We start from the raw sequence: 23,870 nt of genomic DNA, 5'->3' as shown, positions 1-23,870 counted from the left end.
CACTCCCATATGGGAAGCCACATCACAAACAGCAGCATAACCCATGGTGCCACAACACCAGCCCCTTTCTGTGGTTTCTTGAGATTTAGCGTTTAGGAACAAAATATAACCACATGATGTTTGCTTGTTTTCAAGTTCTTCATCTATTACGAAAGGGGTGTAGCGGGCAGAGGGGGTGGTAATTAAAGATTGTTTTGTTGAAGCAGACAGTGCACCTTGCACGCTAGCCTCCTTGCCCCTAAAGCACTTTGGAAAGTCTGTGGGGCACCGTGTAGAATGAGGGTCAGCTGCAGAACCAGGGCTTGGAAAGGATGGGATGGATTCAAGAACTAATAGTCACTGCAAGCGTCACCTGCATTGACTCAGCGCTAGCCACGGCCACACTGGTGGCAATGATCTCAAAGTGCAAAGAGGCAGTGTCCTCACTCTCCAGGCTTGTAATGTGCCAGTCACGTAAGGGCAGGGACCGCAACTGACTCCAGGTGTGCCAGAAAGCAGCACAATGAGGGGGGAATGTTTTTCTTTCTTTCTAATTTTTATTTATTATTCGACCTACATTAGGGAAGTTTGTGGTCCTCACCCACCTGTTTCTTCCCGGACTATTTGCTCTTATTAGGGTGCCCCCCAGTGCCCTCTTTCAGAGCATATTGTGAAAGGCCCCGTGGTCTCTGTGGGTTCTGCACCTCCTCTGCGTCTTATCCACGAAGTTGATCTTCACAACAAGGCCATTTGCTCATACTCCTTGCATTGATGCTTCCCTTCAGGTTGTCTGTGGTCTCAGCTTATATTATGAACAACACTGGTTATTTACCAAAAACTGGTTGCTACAGAGGCTGCTGTCAGGCATATTTTTGCTTAGATTTCCTCAGAAACACTGAAAAAATTACCCCATTTCCCTGAACTGTTTTCCTCCAATTCCAATAAACACTTGTAATGAGGTATTTAGAACGCTGCAAAAATAAATCCCTGAACTCTTTAGTGGGCCATTTTGCGGATCCGCCATATCCCTGCCAGTTAGGCCGCCTGATCCCTCAAAATCAACACAGATTGGGCCAGAGACGTCAGCCCTGCTTGCACACAGAGGTTACTCATCTCTGCAGAGGCAGCACAGACAGACACGAAGGGGATTAAATAACAGCCCTGTTGGCTACAGGAGTAAACGGTGCTCATCCAAACATCCTCTGGTATAAAACCTAAAAGCAAAACACATGACCTGGAGCCGGTCACAAGGGTGCCAGGTCCTATGGGGGCTGGGAGAAGATGTGATGGGAAGTGGTGGGTGAAAAGGAGTATTGGTTGAATGCGTTGTTTGCAAACTTCCTGAATAAGGAAGTTAAAGAAGACAGACGAAGCAGCTTTGTGCATCGGCCAGGCTTATTGGTGGCGCCATCTTGGCTTAGCAGCATTGCTTGTGAAAAGCTGTCCCTTTCACAACAAGGGAGCTTGTTTAAGTAGGTTCGTGGGATCGGAGCAGGCTCCAGTTCTTTACTACAGGAGCAGCCTCTAAAGTTCCCCCTTCTTTGGCCTCACTGCTCTGTCCAAAAGGAATGCCTCTGCTTGTGGGCCCCAGGACTTACCAATCCCTTATTTGGCGTTAGGGCCATGCCTTTGGCATGTTGGTTTGTTTCCATTCCTTTGGAGTCAGAGGTGGAATGAGCACTGATTTGGAAATCTTGGTTCTGAAACAGCCCTAGCTGTCTCTTCACTTTTCTTTACCCTCTTTGAAAATAAAACAAAATCAACAAAACAAAATAGTACTTATTGGATTTGTTATTTTGATCCAAATATGGACTAGCATAAGCCATTACGTTAGAAGAGCTCTCTACTTTTCAAAAACAGTTCCCAGTGCCTTCCTGTCATGAGCATCTCCATTTCCATTTGATAGAAAGGAAAACTGAGTAGCCTGTGATATACAAGGATGCTGAGTAGCCTGTGCCATGTACAATATCACCTAGATAGCTGAGAAGTTTTATATAAAGATACAGAGATACCCTAAAGGAGAAAGAGTGGAATTATGAGCTTTTACCTGCCTGTTGTCTATATTTAACACTTATCCAGCTTTTGCTTTGTGTGTATATAAGTAGTCCTGGAGAAAATGTTAACAATAGTATTGCACAATGTAAATACAGAGAATTTTTTTCACATTTGTTTATTGTGTGTAACTATTGGTCATAGAGGCTTACTATGTTACAGACACTTTTCTAACACTTTTATTTTGTTTGCAAATTTTTAAAAACTTATTTTCCTTTTTGTTTGAAAGGCAGAGAGACGAGGAGAGAGAGAAAGAAAGGCAGATCTTCTATCTGCTGGTTCATTTAGCAAGTACACACAATAACCAGGGCTGGGCCAGGCTGAAGCCAGGAGCCCAGAACTCCATTCAAGCCTCCCATGTGGGTGGCTGGGGCTCAGGCACTTGAGACGTCTTCTGCCTCCCAGGGTGCACATTAGCAGGGATGTGGAATCAGGAGCAGAGCTGGAACTTGGACGTAGGCACTCCAGTATGGAATGTGGGTGTCCCAAGCGGTGTCTTAACATCTGCACCTAAGCACTGTCCCTGTTCTAACGTTTCTATAGCAACCCTCTGAAGTGCATTGTGTCATCCTCACCCTTTTGTAGATGAGAAAACTGAGGCACAGAGAGTTGCCATCTTGCTCAGGGTCACACAGTTGGTGAGTGAAAGAGCTAGAATTAATGAATGTATTTTTTATTTGATTCTGTCAGCACCACTGTGAAATAGTAATTATTCATTGTTCATTTTGCAGGCTAGAAATGGAGAGGGTTTAAGTGGCTCAATTCAAACAGTTTTCATACAAATACATGATGAGCATTTAACGGAGTCTGTTTCATTAAATGGGAACTAGCAAGATGATGAAAGAGAGTTAAAGTTGGATAAGGGATATGTGTGCTTGTGTGTGTGTACTTTTGATAGTGACAGGAGGAATGATGAGATAAGATTGCCAAATTGTTAGAAAGCTGTTAGTACCCCAGGGGCAATAAAATGACAAACTTGGAGTTGTCTGCTCTACTGGGTAGAAAGATTTGCACTTGAGTGTGTGCTCTTAAGTTTTTTACAAGTGTGTGCCTAATTTTGCAGCATTATACAAGAGCTGCCCTGATTAAACATGAATGGCAAATCTTCCTCAAATACGTTTCTCCTAGGGAGCCCTAAGAACTTGAAACAGGCCTCTTGGTTGTGTAGGCACCCTGAGTGTGTAAGGACAGGTTCCTTAGTGTGAAAGACTTGACAGTGCTCTGGTGTGACTTTGAGAGGAACCAGTCCTTTTTTCCCTTTTTCCATGGTTTGGAAGGGCAGGCGCCTCGTGCAGCTGGTGCTCAAACCAAAGCACTGAGCCCTAGACTTTCCCTCTGCACGGTGCAGGTGCCACCTTTAGATTTTGGAGGGGTGATCAGTCTGAGGGACCAGCGAGGCTCATCACCCAAAACCTCACCAGCACATCATTGCCTGGAGCCTCCTGGATGATCCAGATGGAGTGAGACCAGGGGAAGGAGGCGCCAGTAAAAACAGCAGTTTGCTAATGCTGAGCAGAGCTGCATAGGCTGTTTTTCAAAGTAATGTGGAAATGGCTGTCACTTTGTCTTCACAGGCTTTGCTTATCTGATTATCTGATGTTGGAGGAAGAAGGGGTGAGTTCTCAGAAGACATTTTGCAAATTCATTTCAGTCTTGGTGCTGCTCCCGGCTGCTGAGCAGGAGTTTTAGCTTAGAGTACCGATTGAAATATGGCTGATAGTAAATAGGACTGTCCGTTAGGCAGCCCCAAGCTTTAGGAAAGCCAGTCAGAGCTGTTTCGGGTTGCAGTGTGCTCCCAGGGCCTGGGCGCTCGTACCAGTGGATTCCAGTTTGCCATGGGGGCCAGTCTGTTTTTCCCTTCCAGAAGTGTGAACTTCTATTTTGTGTCTGGTCTTTGGAGACAGCTTATTTTCTTAAGAGGGCATTCAGAGGATGCAGGCTTTGCTCAAGAACTTCAGGGTCTAAGTGACCTGGGTTCACCCCAGTCAGCACTCCGGTACCCGCTGCCATTGTCATGTGATGCCCAGCACAGGCCAAGTGTCCTACTGACCTGCCTGTGAGTGGGCTCTAGGGCACAGCAGCCGTGGGGTGCAACAGAAGTTGCTGTACTGTCAAAGCTGGAAGGAGGGGGCAGGGTGGGAAATCTTGGACAGTGCTCTTCTCTTCCTGGATACGCATCACTCACAACTCGTTTCCTGAAAGTCCTAGTGCAGTCCAGTGGTGAGAGATGGCTTCCTGCCGATGTGCTGAGCCAGCCGCTTGTCAGGGAAGAGATGAGAACAAGATGTGGTCAGAGAAGGGGCAGCTGTGCTGAACCGGGCTGCTCGGTGGCCGGATAGCTTCTTCGCAGCGGGGATAGCGGCATCTTTGGTCTTAAGAGCAGCAGCATGGGCCCACCTGGGCACATGGGCATATATGAGCCTAACTTGGGGCAGCGGGGGAGTGTTTGAAAATGGCATTATGCCCCCATCTGTAAGATTGTACAGATGGTAGTGATAAAACATGACCCCTCCCTGAGGGAAGAATCTTCCTTGTCAACATCCACAGTGTTTGGGGCAAGAGTTATTAAAACAACAACAACAACAAAAAAACCCAGGCCTGATATTCTTACTCTTGCATTGGGCTGTGCTCACCCCCTGTAGCTCTTATGTTAACATTTTTATGGAAGAGCTAGAGGTGTGTGTGTGTTTTTGTTTTTTTTTTTTTTTTTTTTTTTTGTGGCATTACTCATGACCTCAAGGCCACAGTCATCGTCAACCAGTTGCGGTTTGGTCTAACACTGCTTCACCTTCTCGGAGAGGCAGAGAAGACAGGTGTCAAAAGAATATGGCCAGGCCCGACAGACCTGGGTCTGTAACATGATTCTGATGCTGCTGTGAGATCTTAGAGCCTCTGTGTCTTCAGCCACAAAATGAAGAAGGTGCTGGTGTCCATCTCCTGGGTGGATTATGAAGGTGGAATGAAATAGTGCCAGGATTTAGCACTTTTTTTTTTCTTAGGATTTTATTATTTGAAAGGCAGAGTTACAGAGAGGCAGAGGCAGAGAGAGAGAGACGTCTTCCATCCGCTGGTTCACTCCCCAAATGGCTGCACGGCCAGGGTTGGGCCGGACCAAAGCCAGGAGCCAGGAGCTTCATCCACGACTCCCACATGGGTGCAGGGGCCCAAACACTTGGGCCATCTTCTGCTGCTTTCCTAAATGCATTAGCAGGGAGCTGGAAAGGCAATGGTGGAGCTGGGACTCTAACTGGCGCCGAGATGGGATGCTGGCACTGTGGGTGGCAGCTTAAACAGCCCCAAGGACTGAGCATTTCAGTTCTTGTAATTGTTGTGATTGTAAACTTTCTGGGTTTCCCAAGTTTAGAATCCAGGATGTGGTGAAGGCAGGAAGGTGAGGGGGCTTGGGTGGTAAAACATTTTTAGGCATTTCTGAAGTTTGTCCTAGAGCTTGTGGTCTAGGGCAGAGGTTCCAACATTGAGCTTGCTGTCAGAACCACCTGGAGGGTTGTGAAACAGAGAGCTGAGCCCTACCACCAGAGTTTCTGTCCTGGGGCTGGGTGGGGCTCAGCAGCTTGTACTTTTCATCACCTAGTTCGTAGATGGTGCTGATGCTTCTGATTCTGAAAAGGCTCAGCTTAGGTGGAAGAGGAGGCAGACAGAATGAAGAGCGGTGGGGTGCCAGTTACAGAAAAGTAGATTTTCATTCACTGCAGAACTTCCACTGCTGTTGTGGACAGAAGCAGGTGGAGGTCTCAGGGACTCCCTGCCTTTGCAGGCGTCCAGTGCAGAGTGGCCGTCTGGCAGAGTCCTACACCAGGGAGAAGGTTCATTCATTTACACATCCATCCACTTATTCACTTATTATATTAATGTGCTCCCTGCCTAGGAGGTTCTGGGAGACACAGAGGGAAGCTTTGATAGACAACGGTGGTTCCCGCCCCCAGGGCTTCCCAGTCTCTTGAGTCTGACTCCCTCATTTCCAGGGTCCCTTTCAGCACTGGGACTCTAAGAGTCCTGTGATGATGTGAGCAGTTCCCCAGAGTGAGAAGCTGCAGAAAGATTCTTATTTTCAGAAGATGCGGCGGAGGACCGACAGGCATGGGACACATCCCATGCTCGATTTGGACTGCTTTTTTTTGGAGCATCTTGCAGTCACTGGATGAACAGTTTTCCCCCACACTAAGACTCAGAAGAGGCTGAGAATGTAGCAAGAGTGCATTTCCTGGGGGGCAAGCATGCCTCTCTTCACGGACACCCTGAAAGGACCATTAAACTCTGAACCCCTGACCAGCTCTCCATTATGCAGGCTCTGAAAGCAGACCCAGGAAACAGCCACATGAATGAGCTCATTGCTTTCTATCACTTCTCTCAAGCGAGGTACTGGAGAGTTAATGGCTGGGAGGAATATATATAGAGAGAAACAGGTAGATTTTATCAGTTTTTCTGGGTTCTTCCATCAGAGTCTCTGTTGAAAGTAATTATAATCCCCTACTTTTACCAAGCTCCACTCTGTGCCAGGCATAGTGTTAAACCTGCTACAGGTGCTACTGTGTTCTGTGGCTCTCACAACAGCCCATGAAGTGGGTATATTAACCTCATTTTTGCAGAAGAGAAAACAAAGCTTCATAGAAGTTGAGTAACTCACTTAGGGTCATAGAGACAGAAAATGTCAGAGCTGGAATGAAAACCTCAGTCTTCCAGACTCCAGACTGTGATCCAGGATCCTGGAAGGTGGAACTGCTCCTTCCTTCCTTCCTTCCTTCCTTCCTTCCTTCCTTCCTTCCTTCCTTCCTTCCTTCCTTCCGTTGTTAAGTAGTTCTTTAACTGAACAGATGTAAAACACTGATACCTACTTGTGAGCAACACTCAGAGAACTGATATTTGATCTCCCTTGGGCAAATGGGTCACTCCTCCTTCTGGCCTAGGGCTGGTTAGATGCTGAAGAGAGGGGCTGGCATTGTGGACAGCAGGTTAAGCCAAAGCATGCAACACAAGCATTCAATACTAGGGTCTGTTAGAGTCCTAGCTGCTCCACTTCCAACCCACTCCCTGTTGATGAGACTGGGAAAGCAGCAGAGGGTGGCTTGAGTGCTTGGGCCCCTGATAGCCACGTGGGAGACCTGGAGACCTGGATGAACCTCCTGGCTCCTGACTTCAGCCTAGCCCAGCCCTGGCCATTGCAGCTGTTTAGGAAGTGAACCAGCTGATGGAAGATTCACTTTGTCTCTCCATAGCTCTGCCTTTCAAATTAATCATTAAATCTTTAAAAAACAAACAAACAAAAAGATGCTAAAGAGACTGAAAGGACTGAAAGACAGATTCTGGCACATTAGTTCCTGACACACAGTTTCCACAACAATGTCAGTCTGTGTGTGAACTAGGTTCTGTGTATTGCATAATGAGATTTTTTCATTTCTCTGTTGGCTTTCTCTTCTACTTGTGCAAGGCTGGATGTTGAAGGCTTTGACAAAGGACAAGAGACAATTTTGTGACATTTGCCTCCTAACTGCTCTGTGGGGAGTCCCAGAACTCTACAGAGCCTCTGCGGTGACCCTTTCTTGATGGGAAATGTCCCCTCTTCCAAAACCAGGGTTATCCCTGAAGGTTCTTTTGGCTTTCTGTGCTAGCCTCCACCCACATTTTCTTCTTCTTAAAAGCAATTTTAAGTTAACTTTTAAGTTTTCAAAATAAATATATGATAATGAATTTGTAAAATGAACCAATTTCAGAAATATGTAATATGTGAATATCTTCTGGAATCCCCTGAGATGATCACCATTATCAATGGGCCTCTGCTTCTCCAGTGATTTTTTTTTTTTTACAGGCAGAGTTAGACAGAGAGAGAGAGAGAGAGAGAGAGAGAGAGGTCTTCCTTTTTCCGTTGGTTCACCCACAAATGGCTGCTACGGCCAGCAAGCTGTGCTGATCATGAAGTCAGGAGCCAGGTGCTTCCTCCTGGTCTCCCATGCGGGTGCAGGGCCCAAGCACTTGGGCCATCCTCCACTGCCTTCCTGGGCCACAGCAGAGAGCTGGACTGGAAGAGGAGCAACCAGGACAGAATCCGGTGCCCCAACCAGGACTAGAAGGCAGGGTGCCGGCGCCACAGGCGGAGGATTAGCCTAGTGAGCCACGGTGCAGCCTCTCCAGTGATTTTTCAACAAGATTTATTTATTTATTTGAAAGGCAGAGTTACAGAGAAGCAGAGGCAGAGAGTGAGGTCTTCCATCTGCTGGTTCACTCCCCAAATGGCCGCAACGGCTGGAGCTGTGCCGATTCGAAGCCAGGAGCTAGGAACTTTTTCCAGATCTCCCACATGAGTGCAGGGACCCAAGGACTTGGGCCATCTTCTACTGCTTTCCCAGGCTATGGCAGAGAGCTGGATTTTAAGTGGAACAGCTGAGGCTCGAACCGGTGCCCATATGGGATGCCAGCACTGTAGACAGTGGCTTTACCTGCTACACCACAGTGCTGGCCTTTCTCCAATGATTTTTAATCCTTGTGATAGCATGTGCCCTTATTAGTTTTTCACTAAAATGAATTTTAAAGTGCATATTTTTTTCTGAATTGCTCTTTCTAACACCATTTTTGGACATCTTTCCATATTAGGAAACACATAGCCACATCTTTCTTTCTTTGTCAGACTTCAATTTCTAAAAATGTCTTCCATTAGAAACTTTTTTGCTTCCCAGCCTCAACTTCTATTGATCAATTTGCTTTTAATGTGGCTGCACAGTTGAAACATCCACGTGGCCCTTCTATTCTTTCTTTTTAACTTTTAGAGAAATTCTAGTATCCTTGTTTGATGTCCCCTGGACTTCGGTGAGGGATTCCTAACTTCAGCTTCAAAGGGTCTGTGACAATAGAGAAACCAATGTCTGAGTTTAGAGAAAAAGCAGTTAATTGGAAGGGTGATGTGAGAACTACAGGTCTCGGAAAATCTGAACCAAGAGGTCTCAGAAGCGACAGAAGGGTTGCTTCCACTCATTCAGACCTTGTACCTTCACTCCATTGGTTTAGCTTGACCCAAGAGCCATCCTTAGCTAGGGCCAAGTGAAACAGCTTGATTGAGTCTCGCTGGAACACATGGCAGGGAAGAAATTATTCCCTTAAGGAAAAATCTGTGTGCTGGTACCAAGGATTGGTGCATGCCGCGCTGCCCAGTTCAGTCACAATAGGGTGCATAGATCCTAGGAAATTTCATGTCTGAGCTTGCATGTATGTTTTCCCAGGATGCAAGAAAGAAGTTAAAAACATTGCTCTAGTTCTGCCATCTCCTTTTGGTTGGAGTAATGACCCCAGTGATTATAAAATTAATAACAATAACAGTGGACTTTGTGGCACGGTGGGTTAAGCTACTACTTGTAATGCCCACAGTGCTGGTTTGAGTCGTGGCTCTTTGGCTTCTGATCTAGTTTCCGGCTAATCCACATGGGAAGTCAATGGATGATGACCTAAATGCTTGGACCCCTGCCACACAGATGGAGTTCCTGGCTCCTGGTTTTGGCCTGGCCCGATCCTAGCTGTTGTGGACATTTTGGGAGTGAACCAGCACATGAAAAATCTCTTTCTCTCTTTCTTAGGCATTCTGCCTTTCAAATAAATAAATCAATCTTTAAAAATAAATAAAATGAATAACAAGCTTACTCTTGTTTTTCTTTTTGTTCCTGAGCCTCTTATAACTACCCCATTTCTTCTGAATGGAGGTGCTTGGGGTAGTCCTGCCTGGTTCAGTAAAAATCCCTGTTTTCAGGACACTGTTTGCAGGACAATGAAGCCTATCAACTGAAAATACAAATGTCTTTTTTATTTTAAATTCTTTATAGGCACCTTTTTGCTCCAGCCTACACAGAGACCCACTATACTCCAAGTGGCGATCCTCAAACCACGACGCTGAAATCTGAGGTAAGCTGGGGTCAACACATGTCTATTCCGCAGCTGCCCTGTCCCGGTACCCAAGCCTGGAACCAGGAGTGGGTGATGCAGTTGGGCCTTCCTTTGAAGGGGATGATTCTCCTGACGGGAGACCCAGGGAGTCAACAAGAGAAGCTAAACGTGCATTTGTGTTTTCATAAGTGCTCCTTCTCCTTTGCTGGTTAAAATGGCTAAAGAAACAAATAATATAAACAAAATAATATTTTAGGGTAAATTACATCTGATTAAAATTGGTATAAGTCATCATGGAATATATATTTTCTTTGCTTTATGTTAATTGTCTACATGTGAACAAAACTTGAAGTAAAATAAATGATTTACCCATAATCACTCAATTCAATGTTTGATCAGTACCCCCCCACACACCATGATTTTTTTTTTTTTTTGTATAAGGTTTACAGAGTTGTCACCATGCATACAAATTCTGTAGTCTGCCTTTTTTAGATGATTTTAGGTGATGGAAGTTTTCTGATTTTGTTGCTATCTTCATATTGGACATGAAGTTGTTTCTGAGTAGGAATGTTTGCTCACTGTCAAAGATTTGTCATCGAGGCAATGGTCTTTCAGATGTATACGTATTAGTTTGCTTCTCCACACCACACTTGGGACATTTAAGGTAGTGAATCATACATGTTTCATGGTGTTTGTACCCCTTTCTGTCAAGATCCCTATTAGAATTTAGTTATAGGTTCAGAGCACTGATTGTCAGCCAGGAGCTACTCCCCAAGGTGCCCACACCCCTGCCGCCCACAGGGGCCGCTTGGCAATGTTTGGAGACAGCTTTGATTATGAGGGGATGCTGTGGGAGAGCAGCCAAGGATGCCGCTGTACATCCTACCGTTCACAGGACAGATCGTCCATGGCAGAGAATTAGGCTGGCCCAAGTGTCAGTTGTATCCGAGTTGAGAGGCCCTGGATGAGCGAGGCCCTGCTCAGTCTCAGCTGGTGAGAGGGGGTGACGGTGAAACAGAGACACAGGCAGGTGAAGCAGGGGTCTTCGGCCTTTGGGTCAGGGCACGATGGGCTTCCAGGACATGCAAAGCTGGAGGTGTGGCATGGAGAACAGTAGAGGAGGGCCCAAACTTCTCCTCTGCAGCTCCCTGTGGAGTCCCAGATTCCTGCCTGGTGCGTTCTTCAGAACACCGTCCTGGAATGCGTGTCTCACAAGATGGTGACAGCGACTGTCAGCCATGAACAGCTCAGATTATTCAAGCAGATTACCCCTGAATGAGGGAGTCAACACAGGACAGTTAGGTTTTGGTGGTTCTTAGAGATCCAGGTTAGGGTCACCAGCCGGATGAGGGGCTGCATTCCACTGCAGGATGTGGAGCTTACCAATGCCTCCTTTACTAAGACTTTCTTGGAAGGGCAGGAGCTGGGGGTAGCCAGTGACTTCAGAAGCCAAGTTCCGAGTGTCTTCCCATGTCAGGGGAGGCTGTCACTTTCCCAGTGCCCTTGAGTCAAATCTTTTCCTCCCTTCTTGATACCCCTGTTCTCACCTTCACAGGGCGGGGCTGGGGGTAGAGTGGGTCCTGGCAAGCCTTGGAAAACTTCCCCTTCCCATGCTCAAAAAATACCCTCCTCTGAGCTTGGTTTCTGCCACTTCTGCCCCCATGTCACTCCAGAACGGCTCTCAGTCCCAGCATTTACCATGAGCTCATGCTTCCTGCTGTGAAAGCCCCCTCAGGGTGGCCCCTCCAGGCTGGGAAGCTGTGGAATGCAATGACTTCATGACTGATCCTTGACTTGCTCTTTGTGCTCTCAGCCTATGCATTAGGCTGGGCTGTCAGAAGGGCCTTTCAGCAACAGAGAAGTGAAAGAGAACTTCCCTGTGTCCTCAGAATCCCCCACTTCTGAGGGTCTTGTTGAGTGAAGTACATCGTAGCCAACTCATAGGAAAACTCATTATTTTCCTATATCCCCTACTGCTGGGTGCTTGCAAAGCCCCCACTCAGATCCATGGGGCCCCCGGCAGTTTTCTCATTTGGAAGCTGGGAAACCAGGATAAGTGGGAATGGAATAAACCATTCAGTTGCTCTTGACCCCAGTGTTGAGGACTGGGCTCTGCTACCAAACTTGGCCTGGAGTGGTGGGAGTTCTGGGAACCTTATCAAGGCTCATCAACTGTGCCTCTATGCTACAGCCCTAATCTAGGCCAGGTCATTGGGGGAATGGTCTGTGATTGCGTTCCAGGAGAAAGAGTTGTAGGGTTTGAGGTCTGAAGTGAGGGTTGCAGTCTTGACTTTAACCAGCTATGTGACCTTAATCAACCCTTTTCACCACAATAGTATTGAATTTCCTCCTTTTGCAAATTGGATAGGCTGATATCTGACTCTCAGAGCTATGCAAGGGTAAAGTGAATCACTGATTTTTATGGGAATTTACAAACATCTCTTCCAACCCCACATTTTACAGCTGAGGAAATTGAAAGGAGAAAAGGAAAAGTAACTTGCCCAAGTTCAGGCGAGGATGAGACCTAAGTCTCCTTTGTTGCTGGGGGAGCCAGAGGGTAACAGCTTTGACACATCAAGTCCATGCTATTGCTGGGAGAGGCAGAGGATGGAGTTCAAGGCCAGGCTGCTGGGTTTCAGTCTCTACTTGGCTATGTCACCCTGTGAACAGTTTAAAACCTGCCTAATCTCTGGTTTTCCTCTCTTCATACTTCAAATAACAGTATCTACTTCATAAGACCATGGTCAGAATTAAAGAAAAAAGTCTTCCTAAGTTGTTTATAAAGTAGTAAGAGCTAGATAGATGTTACCTTTCACTGTTAATAACAGTAAGTAGCAGGTATCATAATCATGAGAGATAATATATGCAAAAGACCTCTGTAAATTGTATAGGATGTTACAAAAGGCAATTATGCTATTTTTGGAAAGCATCCAGTTGTGAACACCATTAACATCAGTCCAAAGATAGGAAGGGATACAGGGATTCTTTATCACCACATCTAGATTTGGGTTCTCTTTATTTGTGAAGGTACTAGCATTTTGAAACTGGCTGATTTGTATTTCTGAACTCCTTGGCTTTCCATCATTCCAACCTCTGTGAGCTCCATTTAACTCCATGTTGTTCTAGCCCTTTCTCTCCCTGGATGAGAGAATTCAGCTCCCCATAGATGATCCTGTGCTGTGAAGTTTGTGGCCCCATTGTTGAGTTCTAAGGATCAAGTTGAGAATGTGAGCATTTGGTGGCCTGTCTCCATGTCCTAGAGCCCATGGGTAAGCAGAAGAGCCATGTGACAGTTGTATTTGAAGGCCGATGGACTCTTGGCAGAGCATGCCAGGGTTTTGCCTGCCTCAACTTCAGAGTGACTTCTGTTTGCTCTTCTTTGACTTATTTAAAGTCCAGGAGAGTTTGATGCGAAGATAAGGGCTAGCCGCTGTCCCTCCTTCTAACTCTATGAGCTTAAATGGGCAGAGGAGCTCTGTCACTGGCCGATGGATCACCAGCAAGTGAAAGGGCACCTATAATCCAGAGAATGAGAACTAGCTGAGCGTTAATTTGGCTAGTGTCCTGAAATGGCTGTATGGATCTGCTGGACAAGATGTAGAACTGGCATAGCTAAAGATACAGATTCAGCACCTTGGTGGGCACAGCTCCTGTGTGAGGTAGAGGCTAAAGACACTGATGGTCAGAGAGAGGCTGTGGAACTGTTTACTTAGCTGGTAGATGTGGGAGGTTGTATATAAATCTGGCCTGGCAATACTTTAAGCTGATTTTTAGGCTTATGCCTGGAGCAGCATGGTCCTGAAAATGGACCCATTGCACCGTCATGTAGGTGAAGGCCCCAGTGTCTGTGTTTAGTTCTGCTCAGGCTCACAGGGCTGTGTGAAAAGAGAAAGCCTCCTGCATGCAAGTGAGTCGCTCACAGACTCCTTAAGGCCTTTTCTAGAACCCGGCTCCATGCTGGGGTAATACCTTGTCTCTGTTCAGGCCCGTTCATGTCTCCTAACCTATTTGGGAGAAAGCTTATAGGAATATGTCCCTGGCTAGGACTTGGTTTGCTGGGCACATTCCTGGTTTGTGCCTGTTTGTCTGAATTAGGACTTCAGCACTCTTGATAGTACTATGGTCATCTACTTAAGAAACACTCTGCTGACACTTCACACTTTTATTTGTAATTACATATTTGCTTAGCTTCCTAATGAATGACCAGCTCCCACAAGACCATAATCCCAGGAAGGCTGGAGCTGTACCTCTGTTTATGGTTGTGTCTCCGGGGCCTGGCCCAGGGCCCAGCGTATAGTGGTGCTCAACAGCTGTTTGTACCGATGAGGGGATCCAACTGGCCAGGTCTACCAGAGAGACAGCTGGGAGACATAACGACTAGAGGACAGCATCAGAGCTCATGGACATGGGTGCCAAGTCCAGTAACAGCCAGGTGTGGAGGGCCTCAGGGCAGAAGAACTGCATGAGCTGTGCCAGAGATGGAGATGTATTCATTTTCTAGGGCTGTATAACAAAGCATCATGCACTTGGAGATTCAAAACAACAGAAACTCTCTTACTATTCAGGAGGCTGGAAATCTAAAATCATGGTGTTGGCAAGGTTGTGTTCCCTTCAAAGCTCTAGGGAAGAATCCTTCCTTGCCTCTTCCAGCTTCTGATGGTCTCTGGCCATTCCTGGTGTTTGTTGGCATGCAGCCTCATCACTCTAGTCTTTGCCTCCATCTGCAGATGGTCTTCTCTTTCCATCTGTGTTCGTACCTCTGTGTCTTCTCTTGGTAGACACAAATCATTGGGTTTAGGACCCACTCTAATCCAGTGTGACTTCATCTTACTTAATTCCAAATAATTGCATATTCTGAGATTCCAGGTGGATATGAATTTTTGGTGGACACTACAGGAAGTTACAAAGGTGATGTTGGTAGGAGGCCAGCGTTTCCTGTGGCTAAGGTCATGCCATGGAAAGAACTCTGAACCAGATCAGAAAATCTTGAGATCTTTAGAAAATCTCTTCACTCCTCTGAGCCTAAACTTCTTCTTCTGTTCAAGGAGGACAGTGGCATCTGTCCTATACTACCCCCAGGATTACTGTGCAAATCAAATGAAATGACGGCTTGGAAAGTGACTGCAGGTCACTGTAAGGTTAGATATATAGTAAGCTGTGAGTCAACCATCACGTTCATGTTCATTAACATTGCCATGCTATCACTGGTTTTGACCTGACCACTTTGCTTCTGCTTTGCTAGGATCACTGCTTTTACCATGGGATGGTAAGGAAGGCAGAACAGTCCAGCGTCACACTCAGCACCTGCCGAGGAATTAGGTAAGAGACCTGGAAGTTGCAGGGGGTAAGGGGCATGGCATCTGGTGTTCTCCCTAGAAATGGAATTTTTAAGATAAGCAGGGCTGGCCTAAGGCAAAGACCTTGGGAAAGAGTCTAATGGCAGTGTGAGTGAGCTCAAGAGAGGCTAAGCCTGGGAAGGCAAGGAAAATCCTAGGTCATCCACAAATGTGTATTTAACTGGTCTGAGAAACTTGAGGTCTTGAAATACAGATTTAGTATTATTTAGGTTTGGTAAGGCCAGCAAGTGAGGATATGACTGCCAATGAAAAGCTGGTATGCTTGCAGAAGGAATAAGGTTGTGCTATGCCCTAGGGGTCAACGTGATGACGCACGAGGGTTGGACAGGAGGCAGAAGAAATAAGGAGAAAAGAACAAGAGCCTTGCTAAGGTTTCTGCAGGAAGAGCTGGTAGATGCACAAAAAGTAGTTTTAAGACTGGATAATTTGAGTAATCTTGGTGTGCTGTCTGTCCTTAATTGCCTGGTAGCTGTCCCTGGGGTGATTAGGGCAGGTGGACAGTGTCCCAGAAGGTGGGAATCCAATAAAGTAGTTGGCAAAGACATGGGCTGTGGATTGGTTGACTTGCATTTGCCAGGCACAGTACCTGGCGAGTTATTTACTAGCAGTTGGCCAATCCTAGGAGGGACAGTTCCTCCAGGGTCAGCAGGGCCAAAGATGTCAAATCAACAGGAAACAGAAAATAAGAGTCATGGTTAAAATGCTTGAAATTGGTGAGTTTGAGCATTTGTTCCTGCTTCTCCTTAGCTCTTTTCTGGTGGGTGTGCTTAAAGGTGGTGAAACAGGAAATGAGCGGTTACTGAAAAGACTGGGTGGGAAGAGAAAGGAGAGGCGAGGATTGTTTACAAGTCAGAAAATCAACTGGGAGGTTCCAGCCCGACAGCACTTTGGAAACGGGTAACTCCTCTTTCTCTGAGCCAGACCACTTGGGTTTGTACTGCAGTTTGGTCTCGATGGTGTTAGTTGTATACTATGGATGAAAAGAATGAATACCTGACATTGTAAAGGTTAAAGGTGTTAGTATAACACGTGACCATCAGGACTGTGCTAGCCCTTGGTCAGCACTCAGTAACCTCGTAGGTCATGGCTTCTCCAGGTATGGTCTACCAATGGGCAGCATCAGCCTCACCCTGGAGCTTTTTTTTTTTTTTTTTAAGGTTTATTTATTTTACGTGAAAGTCAAAGTTACACAGAGAGAGAAGGAGAGGCAGAGAGAGAGGTCTTCCATCTGGTGTTTCACTCCCCAATTGGCCACAACAGCTGGAATTGGGCTGATTTGAAGCCAGGAGCCAGGAGCTTCTTCCAGGTCTCCAATGCGGGTGCAGGGGCCCAAGGGTTTGGGCCATCTTCTACTGCTTTCCCAGGCCATATCAGAGAACTGAATCAGAAAAGGAACAGCCGGAACTAGAACTGGTGCCTATATGGGATGCTGGCACTGCAGGCGGCGGTTTTACCCACTATGCCACAGCACCAGCCCCAACGGGAGCTTTTTCAAAATGCAGGATCTCTTGGGGCCAGCACTGCACTGTAGCGGGTTAAGCTGCCGCCTGCGAAGCTGACATCCCATCTGGGTACCTGTTTGAGACCCGGCTGCTCCACTTCCAATCCAGTTCCCTGCTCATATCCTGGAAAAGCAGTAGAAGATGGCCCAAGTGCTTGAGCTCCTGTGCTCACATGGAAGATGCAGAAGAAGCTCCAGGCTCCTGACTTCGGCCTGGTAAAGCCCCAGCAGTTGAAGCCATTTTTTGTAGTGAACCAGCAGATGGAAGAATGATCTCTCTCTCCACCCCTCTGCCCACCGTAACTCTGCCTTTCTTTCTTTCTTTCTTTCTTCCTTTCTTTCTTTCTTTCTTTCTTTCTTTCTTTCTTTCTTTCTTTCTTTCTTTCTTTCTTTCTTTCTTTCTAGGCAGAGTAGACAGTGAGAGAGAGAGACAGATAGAGAAAGGTCTTCCTTTGCCATTGGTTCACCCTCCAATGGCTGCCACGGCCAGCGCACTGCCGCCGGCTCACCGCACTGATCTGAAGACAGGAGCCAGGTGCTTCTCCTGGTCTCCCATGCGGGTGCAGGGCCCAAGGACCTGGGCCATCCTCCACTGCACTCCTGGGCCACAGCAGAGAGCTGGTCTGGAAGAGGGGCAACCAGGACAGAATCTGGCGCCCCGACCAGGACTAGAACCCGGTGTGCCGGCGCCACAGGCGGAGGATTAGCCTATTAAGCTGCGGCACCGGCCTCTGCCTTTTAAATAAATAAAAAATACATTTTTTGAAATAATACAAAATAATAAAATGCAGTTTCTCAGCTGCCACCCAGACCAACCGAGTTATCATCTGTGTTTGGCCAGGATCGCCAGGTGCTTTCTGTACACATCACAGTTTGTACCTGAGAATGTGTTCCTTGAGAATATGAGTGAATCTCAAATATCTCCTTCTTTCCACCAGCCTGCCCTGCTGCCATAGTGCCTTGAAGACCCTGTTCCGGCAGTAGATAGCAGTTACTCAGACTCTTCCTCCCCATCCTCTTTTCTTTGTTTGAAAAGGAACAATGAGCTGAAGCAACTGGATTCTAATTGCCTATGCCAACGCTTGTTTTTTTAAATAAGTGTTATTTATTTATTTATTTATTTGAGAGGCAAAGTTACAGAGAAAGAGGAGAGAGAGAGAGAGAGAGAGAGAGAGAGAGAGAAAGAGAATCTTCCATCTGCTGGTTCACTCCCCAAATGGCCACAATGGCTAGGGCTAGGCAAGGCCAAAACCAGGAGCCAGGAGCTTCATCCAGGTCTCTCACATGAGTGCAGGGGCCCACGGACTCGGACCGTCTTCCACTGCTTTCTCAGGCCATTAGCAGGGAGCTGGGTTGGAAGCAGAGATGCTGAGACGAACTGGTGTCCATATGGGAAGCCAGCACTGCAGACGGCAGCTTGGCTTGCTGCACCACAGCTCTGGCCCCACTGCTTTGGTTTTGATTGCCTGTGTTAAGTAATGCCTATACTCAGTGAGCTGACAAACTGGTTCTATGAAGAAAAAAAAAAAAGCTCTGGTTTTTAATACATGTTCCAGTTTGCTGGTAAAGACACTCCCACCCTGACTGATTGCAGGTTACCTGTGTGCTGTTATTGAGCAAACTGGGAACAGATGCCCACGATGGGTTCTTGTGAGCTGGTGGAAGTACCCTGTGCCTGTGTACCTGTCCTTTCGTGACTGATTGGTTCATTTAATGGTTGCTTGTTTCATTCAGCAAATTAATTCTGGGTACATACCATGTACCCTACATAGGTGGAGGAAAGACAGGCATTGTAAAGTAATTCTTGGAGCCATGAGTCCTCATATGCGAAATGAGCATGAGTGATCGGCATGGTAGAGACGGTTAAGTGTCTTGTTAACTCAACAGCAGTCTGCAGACATATGGAATTCTTATCATCTTGTGACACTGAAACCAGGCTCACAATACTTACTCAGACTGCCTTACAAATCAAAAGCCCCTGCTGCTGCAGACCTCATGTGTCTGTTTCTGAAATGAGTCCAGGCTGCCTGGTGAGTTGGCCAGAGGGGATTAGGCAGGAGACAGGCCTTGGCTAGGAAGCGATAACAGAGTGGCCCTAAAGCTTCTGCTCAAGGGACTGGCTGAGCTAAGCCAGCTGGCCCCGCGGTGTTTACAGGCCCAGCCGCCAGCACCTGCAGTCTGTAAGTAAACAAAAGTTGGTCCCAAGAAGGAAGAAAGGGGACACGCAGGTGTGACCTGCTTCTCTTGGCCTCTCCCTCTGTCTAGTCCGTCTGAATCAGTGGGAACTTGGCTTGGCCTCTCGCAAATCATTCCAGCAGCCATGCCGACATGGGGAGATCAGGCGAGCTGTCCATGTGTTTCTGTTTTGCGTGCTCCCGTCTGGTGGGGTCCACCCTCCGTACTTTCCCAGCCGTCTCCCGGTGCACCTTAAGCCACCAAGGCTGTGGGGTCGGACTGATTTAAAAGCTGAAGCTTCGTGCCAGATGGCTGCAGCGGGATCCTGGAGGAGGAGCAGCTGCAAGAGCAGCAGTGTTCATGCCCATGGTATTCAAACTCAGTCATTTCCCAAGGCTCATGAAGCCAAAATGCCTTGTAGAATCTCCATAGCTATTGTTCTTTCCTCCTTGTGAAAATGGATGGGATTTATACAGGTGAGATCTTCCAGCTGATGATACAAAGACAGAGGAATTCAGCTGAGTTTTGAGATGGTTCCTGGGCCGTTTCTTCTTTCTAGCTCAGTTCTTTTGTCCAGTGGAGTTGAAGAGGTAATTCATGATGGTAGTTAAAATAAATTCAAATGGTACAAAAGACTGAACAATGAAAGACAAGTCTCTTACCCCAGATTTCCAGGTTTCTTCCTTCCCAGAGGCTGCCATCATTACCAGTTTCTCATATATCCCTTTAGACATAATCCTTGCAAAAAAACCCCACCCAAAATCCTTGCCAAAAAACCCCCCACAGATATGTTGTATAATGCCTTGTCATCTTTTTTGGGCACCAGGACCTTAGAGAATTGAGTGAAAGCTCTGCATATGTATGAACTACACCAGTGAAAGATGTACATACCATCTCGTTGAGGGATGTCAAGTCTCAGAGGAAGGACCTGTCCTCTAAATTTTTGCATGACTTCTTGCATGCACAAATGCCTTGCAGACTCACACACAGTATCGGCATCAGGAGTGGTTATTATTGTTGAAGAAATCTGGACAGTGCTGGACTGTGGTTTCTAGGAAACAGTGTGTGTCCACAGCTCACTGTCCATTGGCAGGATGGGCACTTGATTGGTAAGCTACTTAAATGCTTACTAAAAATTATCACTACATAACTACTACAGAATTAACTGTTAAAGATTCTCATCATACTGGGCCATATAAACCAGCAAAAATCAAAGTTCTTCATGCTTTCACATATTCATAATCAATCCCATTCCCCATCTATAATCATATAGTTGAAATACATAATCATATAGATATCTTTTTTATCCAAACAAGACTATCAAATACAACTATCTAATTTTTTTCCAATTTAGCATTACATCTTAGGTGCACATAGCTCTATCGTATTCTCATGCAAAGTGTTTTAGGTGGTAAGTTTTCTGACTTAGAAAGTCTTTCAAAGGAATCCAGCAAGTCATCTGTAGTGATCTATTTGGTGATTCACGCTTACACTGTAGCAGCTCTGTCCTCAAAAACCTAAGGCTCACACTTGCTGTGGGTAAAGCTTAACCCTGGTCCTTGGAATCATATTTTGTCTGAGAGAGATAGAGACAGAATGTGAGATTGAGAATCAGTCAGGAGAATGTGTACAAATGTATAAATGTGTGCATAATTGCCTGGAATGAGCTCAAAACTTAGACTCAAGAGACCTGACTCTGAAGTCTAGTTCCATCCTTCCTGGCTGTGTGATCTTTGTGTTTTCCTCTCCCCATGTAATTTTTTCCTTGTCTTTGCCTCAGTCTTTATCTATGTCTTTGCCTTGGCCATGCTGGTACCTTCCTAAATCCTGGGAGTGAGGGGTAGAGAGTAGGTGCTGATGTTGGGTTCTGCCCAAGAATAATAAACTTGAATGTTAGGAGGCCTGGGATCTGTCCGTGGTTCCACATTTAACTCACTGGGTGACCCTGGGCAAGTTCCTTCTTTCCTGGGTTCTCCTCTCGTAAAACCAGAATCAAGCAGGCCATTCAAAGAACCCTAGCACATGGGATGCTGTGGACCGCAGGGAGAATGGGGAGAGTCTGGAGTGTGTGTGGAGGGGGAAGACTGTCCTGCGCAGAAGGAAGTGGCTCATATACATGCAGCCAGACCATGAGAAGTGACCTGGCCCTTCCTGCTTTGGTTTCCTTGCCTTCCTTCTGCAGAGCAGATTAGAGCTGGCTGTGTGTCAGACACCGTGTGGATGAAGCTCTCAAGGGCAGTTGCATTAAATTGTGCCATGTTTAGATTTTGGAATCAGCTTATTCCTGGTTGGAAACCTGACAGGGTGCTTCAGTTCTCCAGTCTCAGTTTTGTCTCCTGTAAAATAAGTCACGCTGTTGATGTCATTGGTAGATTTACTTCAGGGGATGAGTGCCAGCTGCCTGACAGCAGGGACTTCGTTTTGTTCGTGCTGGATCCCTACCATCTACAACAGTTCCTGTCACATAGTTGGTGCTCGAGACAGATGTGTTGAAGTGCCACTGGATAAAACCTTGCACATTGCTTGATGTATCTTACATGCTGAATGACTGTTAACTATTCGTTTATGTTATTTTGGTTACTAGTGATCCTTGTCTCGAATCAGCACATTATCATAGCAACCCGTATGATGATGGGCAGGAATATTACATAACATACCACACAGCACGCACTTCAAATCCAGGCGTGTCTCCCTCTGAGGCCCATACTATCTACTGTGCTCTGCCAGCCCGTCCCAGGGGGAGCTCAGTACCTGTGTGCCTTCACACCTGCCTTTAGGGCTGCTTTTGAAATTCCCTTTCATACCTTCCACATGGTAAGGCAGAGAGAAGGCAGCTGGTAAAAAGGTAACCTCTTAGGGAAGCTCTAGATATGGGGATAGAAGATGTGTTTAGCTCTGAATGGACGCATTTGCAGAAAATAGTTTGTGCATTTCGGTGAGTCCTTCAGTGATTTGGAGGTTAAGCACCCATCACCTTCTGCCTACCCAGCCTCTCCTGGCCCAGTTTCTCTGAACAACTTCATGTGTATCAAGCTCTTAATTACAAAGGATAAGATGGGGGCTGGCGCTGTGGCTCAGTGAGTTAAAGCCCCAGCCTGCAGTGTTGGCATCCCATATGGGTGCCAGTTCGAGTGCTGGCTGCTCCTCTTTGGATTCAGCTCCATGTTGATGCACCTGGGAAAGCAGTAGAGGATGGCCCAAGTCCTTGGGCCCCTGCACCCATGTGGGAGACCCAGAGGAAGCTCCTGACTCCTGGCTTCAGATTGGCTCAGTCGCGGCCATTTGGGGAGTGAACCAGCAGATGAAATACCTTTCTTTCTCTCTCTCTCTCTCTCTCTCTCTCTGTCCCTGTCCCTTTCTGTAGCTCTGCCTTTAAAAAAAAAAAAAAGATAGAATGGAGGATAGGATGTGAGATCCTGACCTGCCCAGCTTCTGGGCCCCATGTCTGTGTCTCCTGGCTGAACTCCACCTTCTCGATGCTCATATTAGGCAAACTAGACCCTCTGAGATTCTGAGAAGGATAAGAGACTGGTGGTGCTCATGGTTGAGGAGGCATCTAGAGGACTTGGGGTGAGGGGTCAGGAGGAAGAGAGTCCCCAGAACGATGCCCTCAGAAATTCATCCACCATTAAAGTTGGGTTCAGTCTTTTCATTTGATTATCATTTATAGCCCTGACCTATATTCCTGCTGAAGGTACGGTCTTTTTATTTGCTGAACTCTTTATTTAGCAGAGCAGTAAGCCTTTGATTATAATGTAAATTAAAATATATTTTCTCAAAAATAATAAAATATTAAGTTGGGGGAAAAAACTGGGGTTCACTAAGAAGTGCTGGGGCTCATGCCAGCCTCTCTCCTCCATGTCCAGCAGTCTGAAAGGATTTCAATCATGACATTGGGTGGACCCCCAAGAGGCCACAATTTGGGTGGGGGGAGCAGCCACAGGCTCCTGTTGCTGGCAGGGCTTTCAGTGTCCTTGTTGGCCTGAGCTCTCAAAGGGTCAGCTGTCCATACCCTGAACCTGAGTTGCCTGGGGCCTGTGAAAGGCAGGCGCTGCTGCAGAGGCCGGGCTCCAGGCCAAAGTTCCCGAGTGTGACTGTGCCAGAATGCCCCGCAGGACTCCTTAATAGCACGTGTGCAGGCCGCCAGAATCCGGGCCTCCTGGTTGGGCCCGGATATCTGGGTTTTTAATAGATTCTGTCAGCTCTGGGAGTTCCATTCCTAGGGATCTCAGACCTGTAGGTATGGGACTGGCTGATGAAGGCAGATAGCAGAGAGGTTACGGAGTGGGCTGCAGAGTTATTTGATCTCTGTGAGTCTCAGTTTCCTCATCTATAAAACAAGACCCTTAGAATGTTGATGTGGGAATGAAATAAGAATATTTGTGGACAGGATTGCTGGCCCTGGTCAGCTCCTGGGAAATGGGGTCTGAAGGTGAGAAGTGGCCAAATGCCTCCTGTGTGTCTGTGCATCTCCAGGGAATGGGGTCTTCCTTCAGACAGGCCAGTTGGGAAGCAGCTGACCACACCTTGGAAGAGAGCCGCTGGTACCGTTACTTGTAGCCACTTGTAAACTGGGGGTATCTTTCCGACTCACTCCATGGGGTCTTTGATAGAGGCTGTGTAGGGACCTGGAGCCCAAATATTTAGGTTCTAACCCCTCTCTCACTCTCTGTTATGACCTGGGTGACCTTGGGTTAGTGAATTAACCTTGCTGGGCCTTGGTTTCCCCATTTTTGTACAATATACTATTTTCAAGAAGCACAGAACCTGCTGAGAATAATATAATAAGCTGCTCAGCCCTGTGCCTGGTCCATAGCAAAGGCTCAATAACTTATGGCCACCATGATAATTATTATTCACCATGCACCAAACTTTGGCTGGTCTCTGTCCTCTTTGGCTCAGAGGCTTGCTCAGCCACACCT

At 46.7% G+C, this 23,870-nt stretch overlaps 1 protein-coding gene across 2 annotated transcripts in view; it reads left to right on the top strand.

The window, feature by feature from the left end:
* The window catches only part of ADAM19 (ADAM metallopeptidase domain 19), a 90,718-nt gene that overhangs the window by 27,114 nt on the left and 39,734 nt on the right, over positions 1–23,870 (top strand). For both annotated transcript variants that reach the window (XM_002710340.6, XM_089334982.1), the window contains exons 4-5: positions 9,855–9,933; positions 15,158–15,234. In XM_002710340.6, the coding sequence (XP_002710386.3) occupies positions 9,855–9,933; positions 15,158–15,234 (156 nt within the window). The remainder of the gene's footprint in view (positions 1–9,854; positions 9,934–15,157; positions 15,235–23,870) is intronic.

The sequence above is a fragment of the Oryctolagus cuniculus genome, chromosome 6 (assembly GCF_051225735.1).
Source record: "Oryctolagus cuniculus isolate XC-2025 breed Fujian yellow rabbit chromosome 6, ASM5122573v1, whole genome shotgun sequence".
Lineage (NCBI taxonomy): Eukaryota > Metazoa > Chordata > Mammalia > Lagomorpha > Leporidae > Oryctolagus > Oryctolagus cuniculus.
The sequence above is the reverse complement of the archived record's forward strand: the minus strand, read 5'-3'. Positions and strand labels throughout refer to the sequence as shown.